This window comes from Gallus gallus, chromosome 11 (genome assembly GCF_016699485.2).
Source record: "Gallus gallus isolate bGalGal1 chromosome 11, bGalGal1.mat.broiler.GRCg7b, whole genome shotgun sequence".
NCBI classification, from domain to species: Eukaryota; Metazoa; Chordata; class Aves; order Galliformes; family Phasianidae; genus Gallus; species Gallus gallus.
In genome coordinates, this window is record NC_052542.1 from 2,300,059 (window position 1) to 2,317,608 (window position 17,550).

The 17,550-nt window shown below is 49.5% G+C and overlaps 1 protein-coding gene across 3 annotated transcripts in view; it reads left to right on the forward strand.

Annotated features, from left to right (window-relative positions):
* Window positions 1–17,550, forward strand: part of GNAO1 (G protein subunit alpha o1) — a 119,275-nt gene that overhangs the window by 75,075 nt on the left and 26,650 nt on the right. For 2 of the 3 annotated variants that reach the window (NM_001277550.2, XM_015279145.4), the window contains exon 4: window positions 5,087–5,247. In NM_001277550.2, the coding sequence (NP_001264479.1) occupies window positions 5,087–5,247 (161 nt within the window). Of the gene's footprint in view, window positions 1–173; window positions 4,800–5,086; window positions 5,248–17,550 lie in introns of those variants that run through there. The other variant, XM_046899415.1, reaches the window with a different exon arrangement.

Consider the following 17,550-nt stretch of genomic DNA (forward strand, 5'->3'; position numbering starts at 1 on the left):
GCTCTGGTACCCAAGCACAGCTGAAGATGGGTGGCGTGGCATTGTACCCTGTGCTGAACGGTTACATTTGAAGGCAGTGGATGGGGCTTTTTAGAGCTTGGCACCTTGCAGGGTTTCTCAGACGGCGTGCCCAGCAAGCCAAGTGCCAGGTGGGATGGGACACGGACGTGGGTGGAAGGCAGAGGGAGCAGTGGGAAGGTTGTCACTACTGCGATGCATAGCACATTTCCGTGGATTCAGAGGTCAGCACTGAAGCACAGATGTGTGAGAAGGAGAGGCTGAGTGAGGGGGAGAGCTGTACGTGTGACTATTTATTCCATGTCTACAAAAACTTTTATGAACTTGGAGCTGGGCCCTGAATGTCTTTGGAAGAGGCGTAGTCACCAGCTCTGCTTTGTTTCCAGCCTTCATTCAGGCTGTGAATGCTGTGAAAATAACCAGCTTCTGCTGTGATGCAGCCACACTTCAGCTGTGAAACACAGTCAGGGTTTCTGAGCCGCTCTCTGAGGAGGTGGTTTTTAGTTTATGAGCCACGTTCTGCCCCCAAGTGACAGGACTGCATTTCTCTCCCTGTGTAGCAATGCGCCCAAGGGGCTGGGACCCCAGGAAGGTCCTGTCCAGGAACACCCTTTGCAGTTATCACCCTTGTTGGTAATTAGCACCACGTCTCTGCTTTTCTTGCACTACTGCCAGCAGAATGTTACGCTTCTCTTCTCCCTACACCACACAGATCTTCTGAAACATTATGAGATGCGGCTGTGAGTACAGCCAGCCACCAGAGGAAATTGCCCCCATGGTAACCTTTGAGACAGGCTGAGTGACAAATATGATTAATCAGGGTAAAAAACAGCAAAGAATAATTGTTACTGGGATTTGGTTTGCCAAAAGGAAAGCACTGTGCAGTGTGACGCAGTGGGTCAGCTCTCCTGTGGGTGGAAGTCAGTGCAGCTGCATAGAGTTTAGCGGGTGTGTACCACAGCTTCACATAGGTCTGTGCCTTTTCCCTAAAGTCTCCTCATCCCCAAAACTACTGCTTACTGGGGAAAAAACATCTGCTATTTAATGTACAGACAGCTTCAAAGTGTCACAGCTGAGAGTTACCCTGGAATGGTCAGAGGGATGGGGCAAAAAGAAGCTCCACTGATGGTCTGTACAGGCATAAATCGTAACTGGCAGCGAGCAGCAAATAATGAGCACTGATCTATATGTGCATGCATGATGAAAAATACTAAATTTCCCAGACAAATACGATTGTTAGTAATGTCAGAGTGCTGCGGGGAGCCCCTCTTCCTCCTAGCAAGGTGATGAATCAGTTGGGGTATGCAGTTGTTGCAAGTGAAGTCATAAGTTTGCGTGCTGAACATACCTTGTGTGCTTGGTGATAATGGCATATGGGAGGCAAATAAATAACTGTGGTTACGCCCAGGTTTGTGAGAAAGCAGCTCCCTTTATGAGCTGAATCCATGCCACGTGTCTGATACAAAGATAGATGCGTAGCGCAGGGTGAAAAGTGTCACATGGCTCTGTCTGTGTGTGGCTCCACTTGCCACACTGCAGGTAGACACAATGGGAGTGACGCAGAGCTGAACAAATCCTGCTCTGGGTAATGAATAACTTGAAGACAACAGCTTGGGGTCAGGGTTTGACCCACTATGAGGAGCACCAGGCCTATGGATGTGGCTGTGTGATGCATTGGGAAGCACAAGGGACAGGTCACGCTTCCACCAGACAGGAACCAGCCCAAGGGAGCTCTGCACAGAGCCAGGAACACAGTAGCTCTGTGTGAAATCATCCCAGGCCTTCCCGTGGCACCCAGCTACAGAGCTGTCCCAGCCACCCAGGGCAGAACTCAATGGCTGAGACCTCTTAGAGGCATGTAATCGAGTCATACAATCATTAAGGTTGGAAAAGACCACTGAGATCATCGAGTCTGCTTGGAGATCATGGCACCCTTCACAGCCTTGCCGTGACGATGTGATGGTGGATGCTACTTGTGTGCTGTGCTGCTGCACTGTTCCTGCATCGGCCCCAAACCTCGGGCAGAGAAGTGCAGGGGCAGTGATGGAGGAGGAAGCGCTGCACCATTTTGTGACTCCTTCCAGCTGTCCCAGGGGCAGGCTGCTGCTTATTTTTAGCTCCTGAGGTAGCTGAAATACCACCGTGATATTCATTAGCCGAATCCCCGTCGGATGGGAGCTGCGAGGCGGGCGCGGGGGTGACGCTTGGTCTGGTTTGTTGTGCTTGATTTAATTGCTCGCCTCAGTACAGACACAGTGTGTGGCAGGAGGCTCGGTGCCTCTCACCTCGGGAAAAGGGGGAGCGCCAGGCCCGGGGGAGGCAGTGAGGGAAAAGTCAATCAGGCAGTATTTAAAAACCTACCTGCTGGGCCCAGGGGAGGCTGGAGGTTTTAATGTCATTCCCAGCATGAGACGCAGCCTGGAGAGCGAGAAGAGAAAGGGGTATCTTCTCTTCTTGGATCCCTAATTGCTTGTTAAATCACCTAACAAATGCAGGAACCCATGGGCAGCCCATGCTCCTTGGCAGAGGGGCTTTATCCTCGGGAGAGGGGAGGGGTATTTTTAAAAACACTCATTTCTCTGCTTTTCCTGGGTGTACAAAAGTGAGAGTCGGATCATTGGCTCATCAAAACAAAACCCAGCCACCAGTGCTGTATTGCTGCTAGCAGGGGCACTGTGCTTGCCATTCCCTGCGCACAGCTCTAGTGCTGTGGAAAGGAGCCCTTCTGTCCCAAAACGAGACTTCTGGTGACTGCAGGGCTGCTAGCTGCTGCAGGTGCTCTCCATTCACATCTCCCAGAGCAACCCTTGCCCAGCGAGCTTAGCCCCACTGCTGGCCCGCACAGACCTGGTGACCGTGGCCTCGATGCCTGTCCCTGCCAGCTCCCATTCTGTCACTGCCATCCATCAACATCCTCTGCTCAGAGCCACTGAGTTACGCCGCAGGGGACTGCCGCACATCCCCATAGAGGAAAAAGGGAGGCAGCTCTTTCCCAGCACACTGGCTGTGACGTTCCCTCTGATCCCGGCGCAAAGCAATCCCCAGCTAAGCCCACAAAGGGCAGAAGCAGCCCAGGCTCTGCCCTTTACAGCTGGAGAGCTTCAGATCTGCTTTGCCATCTCAGACGGATGAGCTGATCTGTGACTTACACCTGTAAATCCCACCTGCTACATTTGAGGTAACACAGGAGAGAACTCCTCCCTCCCTGAACGAAAGCAGTTTGCTGCAGCACGGTTTGGATACCTTGTAAAGCACGCAGTCCATCTGAAGGCAGTGGGGTGCCTGCGAACCGGCCCGCAGCACTGAGCTGACCTGCCTTCATCAGGTTGTGTGCTGTTCAGAACCACTGCAAGGAGAGGAATTGCAGCTGTAGCAGGGCAGAAAAGCCGTGCTCATGGTTTATGAATATTCACTGGGCTCACAAAGCACTCCGGGGCAGAAAACAAGCTTTGAAATTAACTGAACCCTTCAAGGTTCTTCGATTGCCTTGGCATTGAGGTGTGAGTCACCAAGACGGCTTCTCTAAAATGAGCAGTCTGTATGGAGGGCTAGGAGGATTTCTGGGCAGGAAAATACGAAGTCAAGTGTTCTGTGAAAATATCTTTATGTTCATAGTGTCTTCAAAGCACAGACTCCACCCCATTAAGTTTTATGGGATGTTGTCACCATACGGTACTGAGACTTCTGCAGCCTATAAGGATTTGATGTTCTGTGGACTTGAAGCTCTTTCTCTGAGTATAGAACTCTCCAGCAGCTTCTGTCTCCAGTGCCAGCAGCTCGGTGCCCTGCGATTTTTGAGCAGTTTCAATAAATAGAAGCTACAGGAGAAGAGCTTTGACCCTGGGCATGTAGTTTGTGTCATACCTGTTGCCTTCCCCATCCATACACCTCAGCTGCTCCCAGCTGCTGGGAGAGATACTGGTCCCTTGGTACCTGAGAGCTGAGTCAAGTGGGACACGAGGCTGGGAATGTATGGGAACAGAAATAGGGAGCTACCAATCGGACGTAAGGAAAGATAATGAGACAAGGAGGCTGTCTTCACTAGTTTGCTGTAAGCACACAATGCAGGATAAATGCTCCTCTTTGCCAATTAATTATAATGATAATAATTAGTTTCATTTCAGGTAGCAGAAAGATGAGACTTTTCCATTTTTTTTTCTTTTCAGTTTAGAAAGCAATGAAAGAAAAACTCTGCAGGTTAGCCAGCATCCCTGGGGCTGTGGGAGCCTGTGGGGTGGGTGGGCTACCCACTGCAAAGCAAACCTGTGGGTCAGGATTTGGGTGTCCTGCTTGACAAGCAAGTGAAGCATCAGCCGCTGTGGGCCTCTACAGCAGGACTGCACTCAGCTGCTCTGAGGCTGTCTAGACATTCCCATCCTAAGTCTGAGACATCTTCCAGACCCGAGCTGTGTCAGAACAATATCCTCCAGGAAAAGTTGCTGTTCCAGTGAATCAGATTTTTCTCACCAGAAAAGATTCCATCCGAAAGTCACCAGCTGGCCCTGCCCTCCCCGCCATACTCCCGAACCACAGGAGATTCCTCTCCATGTGAGTCACAAAGCAGTGCAGACAGCCAAGGTGTTATGTGTTAGCATGAGTTAGCCCTGGAGCAGCGATGGGCGCATAGGAAATAGCAGGAATTCAGAAGAAGCAATAAGGCAGCATCTGAAAAGAACTGCTTCTGAAGCCTTTCTGCTGTCCTGTGTGATACAGATGGTCTCTGCTTCAGCAAGGTTACATGCTCAGTAAAACGGATTCAGTACAGCATATGCATCACTTCGGTAACAGTTTAGCATATGTACTTGTATATACATGGATTTCCTTCTCTGTCTGCTAAATAGAAATTGGTGTTGACGTGAGGTGGGCTGTACAAGCACCTGTTCCCTTATGGAGTGAGGTTTCCTTGCTCCATCCTCCTTTTGCCCTTTCTGCAGTGGGGTGGATCCTCAGCCCCATCCCACTGTATGCAGCCTCATGCTGCTGAATGCTGGACAAAGTCTTTCTGAAATGGCTGGCTCCCAATCCTGCCTCCAGCATCTGTGTGACCGCTTGTTTCTCTCCTTTGCAGGCTGATGCCAAGATGGTCTGCGATGTTGTAAGTCGGATGGAGGACACAGAGCCCTTCTCTCCAGAGCTGCTGTCAGCTATGATGAGACTGTGGGCAGACTCTGGGATCCAGGAGTGCTTCAACCGGTCCCGGGAATATCAACTCAATGACTCGGCCCAATAGTGAGTATGCCTTTTGATGGGCTTTACTGTAACGAAGTTGCATTTGGGTTTGTTAAAGCTTTAACCAAAGTAGCCCCAGAGGCATCAGCTGCCTTACAGCAGTGGATCTGATCATGGCTGTGCTTACAAACTAACCAGAATGCGTGCTGTGTCATGGGCTGCTGCAAGGTAAAAAGGATCGTGCAGGACGTTCACGATCCCCTCTGGCCATTCTGGGGTCTGGGACCCTGAGGCCAGGTTCCCAGACTGCTTTCAAACTGTTCAAGGTAGGCTCCTGCAAACCAATGCAGTGATGTTGGCCAACCCATGGAGGTGGCTGATGGCTTCTTTGTGTCCAGTAGGTAACAGAATAGTGCAGGTACCTGCTTTGTATGGCATTACAGTTCTTGGTTTTGCCTTCCTGATAGTCATGCACTGTACTGATAGGCAGCTGGATTACAACCAAAGGTAGGGAAATTATCTGCATTTATGGTGGCGTTGCATTATTCTCAGAACACAGTCAATGGCATCCATACCATTAGGGACCAGTTTTTTTCATGGTGATTGTGTCTATGGCTTTGGTTCATCCCATTGCAAAAACAGGACATTTACCCATAAACTGCTGCTCTGGCTCTGAAGAAACATTGAATGTTTCCCCAGTTTCGTTTTGGGCCCATTTCTAATGATAATTCCTCCAATCTGTTTGTCCCTACCTAGGCAAGGAGGCTAAAGCATTTCATGCCACAGTTTCAATGACAGCAGCTGTTGCAGTCAGGCAAAATGTCCCCCTGGCCCTGTGCTGCATCTTAGACAGTAGTCACTAAAATATGGTGTAGTACAGGGAGCAAGCAAGCACAGAATAATCCTTTTCCCAGTTCTACCCTGAGAATCTATTTTGATAGTCAGAGAAAGAGAGGCTCCCCAGTGGTGACAGGGGAATGCTTTTGGCTTCACGGTATCCCGTGTCATCAGGTCTACCAGCTGACTCATGCCCTTTGGGATTTCCTGCCTGTTTGCATTGCCTGGCATCTCTGCTTAGAGTTCCATCAAAACACAGACCCAGACATGGGGGTAGCTGATGGCTGTGTTCCGTGCAGTGACACTGACCATCACCAGCCTGCTCCATCTCCTCCCATCCCAGCTGGCTGGGCAATTTGGGAACACAGAATTACTTTGCTGTTGCGGCGCTGCAGCAGAGTGTCAGCGATGACACATCTCTTGGCACTGACCAAAAAGCAAATGGGAACTCTGCAGATGTGTGGTTGGTGTCACAGCATCCTACCCAACAATTTCACGCCACAAACAACCACATCTAAGTGATGATTCCAAAATATGCTGACTTTTAATCACTGCTAGAAGGACATCCATGTATAATCAATATTCCTTTGCCTGTAACAGCAAGATCTGCCTTTTCTTGCCATTTTTTTTCCTCACAAAATAAGTGTGTGATGGCAAAAATGCATCATTAGAGATATAAATTATATAAAATGCCAGTCCTAATTGTGTTACAACCTGGTGGAAAATTCTTCAATTGTTTTAGAGCCAATTACCTTGAGGAAAGTATTTTGATTCTCCTTCCATGCAATATAGCAGTTGAAAACAATCAGCTTCGCCCTCCCAGTGTGACCAGATGCTGGGTAATTCATCAGCGGGAGCTCTGAAACCACAAGCGATTTCTACACATGAACTCAAGAGGCTCAGTGCTGTGGCATTCTCAGCGATGGCTTCATGCATTTGCATCCCAACAGAATTGTTTCTGGTGTTAACAAAGTCTCCTGTGCTGTGTTGAAACTCTCAAGCTGGTCAGCACAAAAAGAGAGGTGATGATAGAAGAAAGAATGGAGGGAGAGGAGAAGTTAAAGTCTGTTGGCTTATGCTCCTTCTACAGTCATTAGAATCATTCAGACTGGAGGAGACCTTCAGGTTCACAAAGTCCAACTACGGACATGGCCTGCTGCATTCCATCATTAAAGTGTGTCTCCTACCTGGTGAAACACTGGCTACATCTTTTGAGGGGGTTAAATGGAGGATTTCAGTCCCTGGGTGAGCACACAGACACATTCCCAGGGAGCTGATGCTAAGGTGCTTTACTGCTTACCTGCCCGCCTTGAGGATGCACCCAGCAAGACAGACATCTCTCACATAAAGCAGGGAGCAAAAATAACTTCGGGCACATTTTCCACCTCCCAGAATTGGGGACCCAAAAAAATCACCCTTCAAGGCTGTGACAATGACACAAATCATTGGGAAGAAGAGTACACAGGCCTTTCCCTCAGAGAAGGCTCCCTTTCCCTAACTGTTTGCACATGCAGCCAGAGGAGGGCTGTGCCACCTCTGGTGCCCCGGATTGTGCCTTTTCTTGTGGCAGGACTCTCATTTCTGCGCTAGGGCAGCTGGTGAAGCTGACGATAGCAAAGTCCTTTGCACGCCCAGATCTGGAGCCCCTGGTGTTTCCATCATCAGGAGCAGAGATGCTGTCACAGGGCAGGGACTCCAGCACATCCCGCGGCAGCTCTGGGCCCTGGTGCATCGCACCAGATGGTGATGCAAGTGAGAGCTCAGTTGGCACTTATTCATGCCCAGTGGACTCCCAGTGAAAAGAGGCATATTTTTCATTTAATCTTTCAGTGCTTCGAGGTTGTTTTCTTCTGCATGAGCGAAAAATTGGAGACAGTTTTCTATTTTTTTCTCTCTCCTGGGAAAGGACTTGTCTTTATTGACACTGATATTGACTTTAAAGCACTAGCTACTACAAAATGGGTTTTCATTAGGGTTAAGAAAAACAAATTCTGGACAAAAGCTGAATCTGAAATTCTCAGAGATGAAAAACAGAGATGATGATAGCGAGTCGGGCTGCCAGCATACGGGCATCTCCCTTATTTTGGGCTTCTCTTGGTTCCAAGCGTAGGAGCTGATGCTTGCTGGCAGGAGGGAAAATTACTACTGGAATCACAAAGCCTGAGGCAGTTGGAGACCTGCAGGGCAGCACAGCTGGGACTGTCAGGGGCAGCTGGGGCACTGCCCTTCATCCCCACTGTGCCACATGCATCCCAAATGCACCGAAAGCTTTGCCAAATCCCCTATCTGCAGCCCAGGAAACACTGCCTGGGTGTCTCCACATCACTAAATGCAAGGTCAGCCATCGGCATCTGTTTTATTTAGTGGATAAAGGCACTGTGACTGTCCCCTGCATCCTGCAGCTTCCGACAAGACGGAGCTGGCAGACCAAAGCAACCCTGTGCTGTCACTTGGGCTCACTCCTGGCCAGTGCCCTGCTTGTCCTGAGCTGCACTCCCAGTGCTTTGCCTTGATTTTTGAAATGGGAACTACTGGCCTTCAGCTGTGTGCCCTGGGAGAGCAAACCTCAGGCTAATCAACAGCCTGTGAGAGCTAGCAGCAGGGCTCTTATTAGTCTATCATTAATTTCTCTGAAAATAGATTTAATATTTCTTATTAGCCTAAACATGAACTCAGTAATAGCTCTTCTCTCCTGTCAAAGATGAGCAGGAGCATGTTGTTACCTGCTCTCCCTAACGGTCTGGATTTCCCTGTAAAGCTTTGTTTCCTTTAGGCTCTAAGTTCAGCCTCTTTTTAGCAGGGTTTTTATATTTACTGCAAAGGAAAAGTGGAAAATAGCACTCCTGCAGAGAAAAAATGTGACAGAGGAAGAGGGGAAGTTCTGCAAGGATCCTTATGTGTCTTGTACAGCAAAAAGTAAAACAACAAGGACAGCAAGAGAGGGAAAGAGAGTGAGAGGTAGCCATGGGTTTCACCATTTGTCATTACTGCATTTTTTCATCATTCCCTCAGGCAAATTTATGGGTGGGTTGAGTTCCACACTCCTCATCTCTTGATTATGTTTTTATTCCTACTTCATCTCCTCTTCCTTTCTTGTCTGCATGCCTAGGAGCTAAATCTACCTCTGATCATCAAAAAGTCTGGGCATTGCTGATGCCTTTTCTTGTCCAGCCAATTTCTGTCTGTGGAAGCACATCTGTGACCCACATTTTGCTTTCAAAATCAGCAAAATAGAGGTTTCCAGCTGGTTTCCTTAATCTCCTGCTTTTGTTCAGAATTAAAAACTGTCTTATGTTTCCTGTCCTCAAGCTTCTAGTTAGCCTGGTTAGGGAGTGCAGAGCAGAGGGCAGGTCTGATGGTGAACACCGAGGTTTGGGGACCTGCTTTGAGCAGCCTCAGACATGAGGAGGGGAATGGAGCAGACGGAGCATCCACACAAGCACCACTCCTCCATGCACATATCCTTACAGGCAAGATGTGTAGGCAGAGGCAGTTTGCAAGTACACATATATACAGAGAAAAAAGAATCCATCTCAAGTTATTCTCTGGCTTCCAACTACACTGAAAGATCACTTGATAATGCCAGGGCTGTGAAACTACTGTGAAACTGCAAAGTATTTTAGGCCTACATTCAACCCATCCGTCTTCGCACATCTGAGGTGTCGGGGCTTAGGAAACTTGCTGCCTTTGGCTCTCTGTAGGGAGCGAAGGGAGGGAGAGCTGCTTCCAAAGGGGAACACAGACCACAGTGCAGTGTGAAGAGGTGCAGAAGGTGCAGTTGTGTCTGCTGCCCCAGTGTAGCTAACAGCTTTGGTATCTCAAGCCAACTGGATGATGCTTCAGCCAGCCCATTTTCAGGAGCTCCTTGGGCTGTGCCCTAAGGAAGTATTGCACTGAGCACAGGTTAAAACAGTGATGCTTTCCTTCTTGTGTAGGATTGCTTTCTGATCTCTTCTTGCAAAGAAATTGTCATTGCACGATGGTATCACCTTCCTTGCCAATGCTCATTGCATCCCACATGGCAACACACATTAGTTGGAGCCAGACGTTGTCGTGATGCAGGGAACTGCTTCTGGAGTGAGCCCCACAGCAGAGCACCGTCAGAACAGGTTGCTGTAAAATCTCCAGCCTTGGGAATACTCGCAGCTGAGCCCCCTGAGTTGCAAACTGAGTTTAACTTTGAAGTTGGCCCTGCCTTCCTCCCTGTGTCGAGACTGAACCCTGCAGCAAATCGGGCTCCTGCAGCTCCCCTGTTCACAGAACTTTGCACGGCTTTCCCAAAATCATTTCCATTCCCACTTCCCTGATGGTTGCAGTCTCCTGCTTGCAGCCAGCTCACCAGCATGGAGGTTAAGGGAGAAAGCAGTAAATCCTGCTGCACTCAGCAGTGCTGCTTTACTGGGTGCTCTGGAGAAGGCTACATGTGGCCAGGCAGTACTATTTGATCCCATTTAGCCCACCAGACCTAACTTGGTACTTGGGCAAGCAATACATCCAGGCTTCATTACCCTGTGCAAGTGCTCTGTGCTTCAGGACTGTGCAGCTCTGCAAAACGAATGTTGGCAGCAAGGTAAACGTTCAGATCGTGGTGCTTCAGGACGTTGGCATTACGCACAACCATCAGGACACGGTCTGTTTTAATAAGCTGCCATTGTTGCTGGCTCTCTCAGGCTGAGGAAAGAAGAATTATAGGTCAAGGTTTTGCATTAATATTCTCATCAGGTGCCTGGATTTCATTTTCTTATCACAGCTTTTGCATTAGGATACGGTTTTCTGTCCGCCCTTCTTATTCGTGCCTGTCACTTGAGCTCATTTGTGTTTAATTGGGGGGAGTAGCAGTGTAAATGGAACAATCCAATTAATTGGTATGACTGTGCTGCACTGTTTATTGAACAATCCACCTTTGTGTCTTGGAGCCCAGGCAGACAGGGAAAATACATCACAGGCAGAGATGTAGATACATTTGTCTGAATTTATGGTTTAATTTACCCCTGTAAGTAAATATGATGACCAGCTTTGAATAATTAAGTTCCCCCTGTGATAAGCAAAACAAAACAGCTCATAAAGGATAGAGCTGGTTGACTGGGATCGCCAGCATTGCTGGATCCCCACCAACGAGATGCAAATGGCTTTCTGTGGTGTCTGGTTGTGCCAGGTCTGTAGCGGGGCCATTTCTGGGAAGTGAGGCCTCTGTTACCCTGATGTAGGGAGGAAGGGCCCAGCTGAATGGCAGCCTCGTTGAATCCAGCAAGGCGAGGGCCTGGTAGAGGTCCCAGGCTTTCGTGTGCCATTCTCATAAATGAGGGGATTGCTATCATTACATGACCACATCTAGGCCTGATTGTGAGCTAGAGGGAAGGGCACCTCAGGAAAAATGTTATCTTTGAAATCAGCTTGATATTTTCCAGTATGCCAACCTCAGTCTTCATTTATCCGGAGAACCAATTTTTCCCAAATTAGTTGCAGTCTTTCCAGGGACTGCCGCTATTGGCCCTAAGCAGGGTAGAGGCCATGTCACAGCATCTCAAAGGTGGGTGTTAAGCAGTGCTCCCCCTCATCCCACCAGATTGAGCCAGGAGAGTGCAAGGGCTGAGCTTGGTGGTAGGTCACCGTCCCTGAGGTGTTCAGGAGCTGTGGAGGTGTGGCACTTAGGGATGTGGGCAGTGGGCATGGTGGGTGGCTTGAGCTGGATTTAATGATCTTAGAGAACTCTTCCAGCCTTAATAATTCTGTAACTACTCATCAGTGGGACTGGGCAGTTGGTGCTCTCCTTTCCAAAGGGCTGGTTAGTAGCAGAGCCTGGAAAGCAGTGGGAGAAGGGGAGCATTACACCAGTGCCTTTATGAGAGAGGGAAATGGTCTGTCGCTAACAGAAGATGTGCTGGTATGATCTTTCTTCTCCCCAAATCTGAGAAAAAGATATCATGGAGCTGCTTGGGGTGCCGTGACTTGGCTGACTAACGTTGGCAGCCCAAGCTCATTTGTGCAGAAGTAAACCTGTGGCCTGGAAAGAAGGAAACCTAAAAATCGCGTGAAGCTGAAGTGCTGTCAGCCTGGACAGACACATGGGCTGTAGGCAGTGGCTTGTCCACAGTGAGTGCCTGCTGGAACACAACAGAAAACACAGAGCTGCTCTGCAGTTGCTTTGTCTGAAGGAGGGGACACTGCCAGAATTTGGGAACAGCCTCTTCTCTTGTCAGGCTTTGTTTAGAGCACAGGAACTGCCAGCACCACCAATAAACATGCTCTGATTTACCCCCAGAGGAAACCTGTTGAACCATAGTCCTGAACCCTGGCGGAGTGCTGCTCATGGCTGACCGGCAGATCCTCCCCTTCCAGGGGCTCTGGGTGGCAGATTCCGTGCAGGGAGGTTGAACTTGCTTTTTGACTGAGTATTTGTGTATTTTTAGGCTGCAGTGTCCTTATGAAACCAGCTGGAACTGGCAGGCTGCCACCACGGCTTGGGGTGATTTTGTTGTTCTTTCATTCCACTTGCTTCTTTGCTGGTACCCAGCCCCCGTTTCCCACTGGCTCTGCCTTTTGGCATCGCTCACGTGGGGCATCCTCCCTCAAGGATGCTCTCACAGCACCCCAACCTCTGTCCTCAGGGCCAGGCTGGAACCCGGCTGCTCCCAGCCCTCAGCCCTGTGCTGCATCAGCCTGGCATGCTGGGGCTTTTCTTCACACCCCCGGTGTCAGGTCTGGCACCGTTGGTGAGAAGGCCCAAACTGGGAGGCAGCCACGCGTGCTTTCCGATGGATGTGCTGCCTGCTTGAAATCCTTAAATGGCAAAGAATGGCAGGAACGTGGGGGTTTCTTTGTAGCCAGGCTCTGGGATGGAGCAAAGCATCTCCCACATGGGTCTGCAGACACCGGAGGCGACAGAGTGATGGGGCGGCAGAGCAGGGCCGGGCAGATAGTCCCATGTACACAGGGTGGATTTATGTCCCTGTTTCTCTCCTTGCAGCTCTCCTGCACAAGTGCTGCCGGCAGCCGGAGCTGGCATGCACTCACACAGTGCACTGGACCAAGGGAAGAAAGAAGTAGGGCATCAGCGTGCTCAGGTGTCCGAGGTTATGAGTAAAATCCCAAACCAGTCATGAGCTTAGCTTAGAAAGCCCACATTTTTCAAAATGTATTAAGACAATCATTGGAAAATTGCTTTTATCTGCTGTTTCCTAAGCCGGACTTATGCTTTAAGCCTTTTGTCTTTGAACAGAAGGGCTGGAAATTCCTTTTTTTGTTTCCTTAAGCAAATTGTCCATCCAATATGCAGCCTTGAGGGGACAGGGCTTTAGAAGAGAACAAAATGAAAGGGGGAAAAAAAAGCAAACACTGCAACACTTGCGGCAAAACCACAGGAAGAGGTTGAGATGGGCATGCAGCACCCAGAGGTGCAAGGGATGCCAGGAATAGGCGAAAGCCCCTCGGCTTGGTTCCCCACCTGCCATGAGCACCAGGGCATGGCAGCAGGAAATGCTATCTATGAGACATGGAAGTCCACGGTGCTGAGAGTGGCAAAGGCTGAAGCAAAGCAAAGCAAGGGCGGGGGGGGCATGGGGAGGTTTTGGTGCTCATCTTCACAGCAGGAGGGTCCCAGCATTTGGTCCCAGCAATCTTGCTGGAATGGAGATGTGCCTCACAGAGCCCCGGGTAGTGATTGTTTCAGAGACTAATTGATCTAATAGCTCTAATCAGCCCTGTAGCAAACACCGCTTTGTGTCTGGTTGACCCAGTGCAAGCACTGAGCCAACATTCAACCCACACTGATTGACTTCCAGCTGAGGTTTAGGTTCTGCTTTTCTAGGGACTGCCATGCCAATGGCTGTGGATGGGACCAGGGCTTGGTGACACGCATACCGTGCAAGGCAGGCTGTCCTGTGTGGGCTTGGCATGGGGATGCCCAACCATGGATGGGCGGAGAGGGCTCTGCATTTCCCCACCCCACAAGTCAGCAGGAGCATGGTGATGGACATTGTCTGGACATGGCCCAGACCTGGTGCCAGCTATGGACTTCCTGCCTCCTCTGTCTCTTAGAGGGGTCAGAAGGGCTTCCTAGCTTTTTTTTCCCCCAAAAGCCTGGGGATGCACACACCGATGGGACAATCACTGATTTGGGCCGGGCAGTTGAACATGACACTGCTGTGTTACTAGCTTGTCTGTTACACTCCCATACATGAATCCTGCCAGGCTGGATTGGTCTATCAGTGGGCCTGATAGACTGCAAGCCTCAGATGCTGCAGATATGTGACCTTCTCCTGTCACCACAGACACCCAAACCCACACCTCCCATTCTCCCACATGTCTCTGCACCCCAGTCTCTTTGCAGGGCTGATCAGTTCAGTCATGACAGCATGGTTCAGTGCAGATGGAGGCTGGAGCTTGAGCAGATTAAGCGCCGGTCCTTGTGCCAAAATCCCCAAGCTGCATCTTCCCCACCTCCAGCAGTCTTCATGTGCTTCAGTACATGGAGAAGGCACCTCTGCAGAGGTCCTTGGGGGTCTCTTCTAGGGCTGAATTCATTGGGAAAGAAGGGCAGAAATGCTTCTGAGCCCAGATTTCAGGCAGAGCCTTCTCTGCTGGTGGAAAGGGAGAGAAGCGATACAGGGGAAAAGAAACCAGGCACAAACCTCACTGTGGAGCCCCGCCAGGGAAGTGTCAGCTCTGATTTTGGCATGGAGTCCAAGCCTCCCTCTTGCTGCGATTTATGATGCTCTCTGCCTTGCTGTAACCCTTTCCCTGCTGGGTTACATTGTCACCCAGGGCAGAGCAGCAGATTTGCTTGGAGTGTCAGTGCTCCAAAATCATAAGCCCAGGTCACAAAACACCCTGTGAGACATCAGTGTGGCTCTGAAAGTCTGGCTGCACTTCTAATGGCATAAATCAGCTTTTCCCGTTCCATCCCCGTATGGCTGTGGGTACCTGGGGCTTTTAAATAGTTCTTAGCCATCTCTGTATCCTCGTTCAGAAAACACGAGGTATTGCCCCCTACTGATCAGAGTTAAAGTCAGTTTAAACGTTTCCATTGAAGCACGTCCTCTGTCTTACAATGCACAACCATGAGAAACAGAGAACTGAGGGTGTGCTGAGCAGTGAGGACAAATCTGAAGTGTCCAGGAACAGGAGGAAGTCTGCAGAAATGCAATGCTGACAACAGCTAGCATCTCCTGAGAGCCGGGAATTGATAATGGAGTCCAGGTGAAAAATCTTCTCTCAAACTAATGGAAACATCAACTTTGCATTGAGAAATCCCTAGAAGATTATGTAATTGAACAAAAAGGCATTAATGACACATACATAGAAGCTACAGATAAACTTAGGAAAAACAAAAAACAAAAAACATGTGAGTGCACTGCAGTGGCAGTGCCCATCCCAAAGGTGATGGGGGGACCGGACACCTCAGGCATACTCTGAGCAGCCTCTCCCCACCTGGGGTTGTCCTCTGGGCAGGGCTGGATGGATTTTCCACTTGTCTGTGCTCCCCAGAGATGGTAGAGCTGGTCGTTTCCTTTGCACAGGCAGGGAAATGAGGCTTAGCTTTACTGTGTTTATTCAGACATCTGTGATCACTATGGGAGGCTTAAGAGCATATGCTTAAAATAGTTGGTAGTAAACAGAAAGTGTGCTGAATGCACAGAGGTCACCCTCACAACCTATTTATCTTACCGAGGGCTTCTCTAACTTTGGTGTCTGTTGGTCTACACACACCTGGGAACTCTCTGTCCTCTTTCCTGGCTCTCCATCCCCAAGCAGAGTGGGGGTATGAGCACCCCAGCCGTGGTGCTTCAGCTGGATGTGGGCTGGGAGCCCCTCAGGCTGCTGAACCTTGGGCTGCAGGCACCACTGGAGCATTTCAGAGAACATGGAGAGCTCTGCTCCACCCATCTTGCTCCGTTCATCCTGCTCCCTGTGTTCCCTTGCACCTAGAATGGAAGTGCAGTGGGAAGCCATAGGTTTTGCTTTGATCCTGCTGCCTCTGCTTGGTGTTTTACGACTTTCCATCAGCTTGAGAGGAGATCTGGATGCAGAGTGAGCACCTGTCCAAAGTCCCAGCAAAGCGCATTGCAGTGTGGGACTGCCTGGTACACCAGGGAACAAGCACTTCTGCTCTGCAGGAGGGAGGGCTCCTTTAAGGACATATAGCCCACGTCAGGAAGAAAAACACGAAGAAAAATTGGACAGACTCCATGATCTGCCTTTAAGCATGCTACCTCGCATCCTCTGCCTCGTGTCCCCATGACAACAGCCGCGTTACGCACCTCTGTGCTTAGGCTGCAGTCCCCCAGCTGTTCCACTTGCACCACAGTGTGGCACTCAGGCTCACAGCATGGGCACACCAGAGACAATCCTGGGGAGCTGCCTGCTCCACTCCTTCCTCCACACTGCTCATCTCCCTGCTTCTGCCTTAACTCTCAGCAGCCCTAGCCCCAAGGTCATGCAGTGAGTACATGAAGACCCAACATGAATGTTGTGTCAGGGTGCAAAGGCAAGGCTTGGCGGGAGCAGTGTCACACAGATGTGGGTAGGAGGTGGCCCAGACCCATCCCACAGCATTCCCTATGTGGACACAAGGGGCCTCTCCTGGGATTCAGGGGTTATTTTTATTTTCACTTTGCAGTTGAAGCCAAAAGGCTCTTTATTTTGAGAAACCTCAAACACTGAATGGATACAACTGATCCTTCCATCAGCTGGTGCAGTGCCACCAGATAAATAAATTTAGCATGCATCTGTAATTACTGCTTAGCTTGTGTTTAAATGCAGCATCATTGATCTGCAGAACTCATCAAAACCCACAGAGGAATGCATGAAATTATATTGATTAGAGTAGCAAAGTATATGACAGCATCCATTTTCAGCCTTCTTCATTCACCAAAAAAAAAAAAAAAAAAACCCACCAAAAAACCCATGTGCATTTATGTTACCTCTTTTCAAATTCTTGAGTTAACTCAACATTTAATAGCCAATTTTAACATCCATCTGGCAGTCTTCTGTGATGCAGTGATGGCATAGGTGGATAAAGGGAAGGCTACTGATGTCAACTGCCTAGACTTCTGTAAGATGTTGTATGTAGTCCCCCACCGCATCCTTATCTCTAAATTGGAAAGAGATGGATTTGAAGGATGGACTATTTGATGGATAAGGAATTGGTTGGAAGGTTGCATCCAGAGGGTTGTGCTCGATAGCTCTATGTCCAGGTGGAGGCCGGTAATGAACAGTGTCCCCCAGGGGGATGTCTTGGGTCCTGTACTCTTTAACATCTTTATCAGTGACACAGATGATGGGTTTGAGTGCGCACTCAGCAAGTTTGCTGATGACACTGAGCTGAGCAGTGCAGCTGATGTGACAGAAGGAAGGGATGCCGTCCAGAGGGACCTCGATCAACTCCAAAAGTGTGTGAACCAAATGAGGTTCAAAAAAGTAAAGGGCAAGATTTTGCGTTTGGGTCGGGGTAATCTCAGTTATGTATACAGACTGGGAGAAGAACTCCTTGAGAGTAGCCCTGCTGAGAAGGACTTAGGGGTCCTG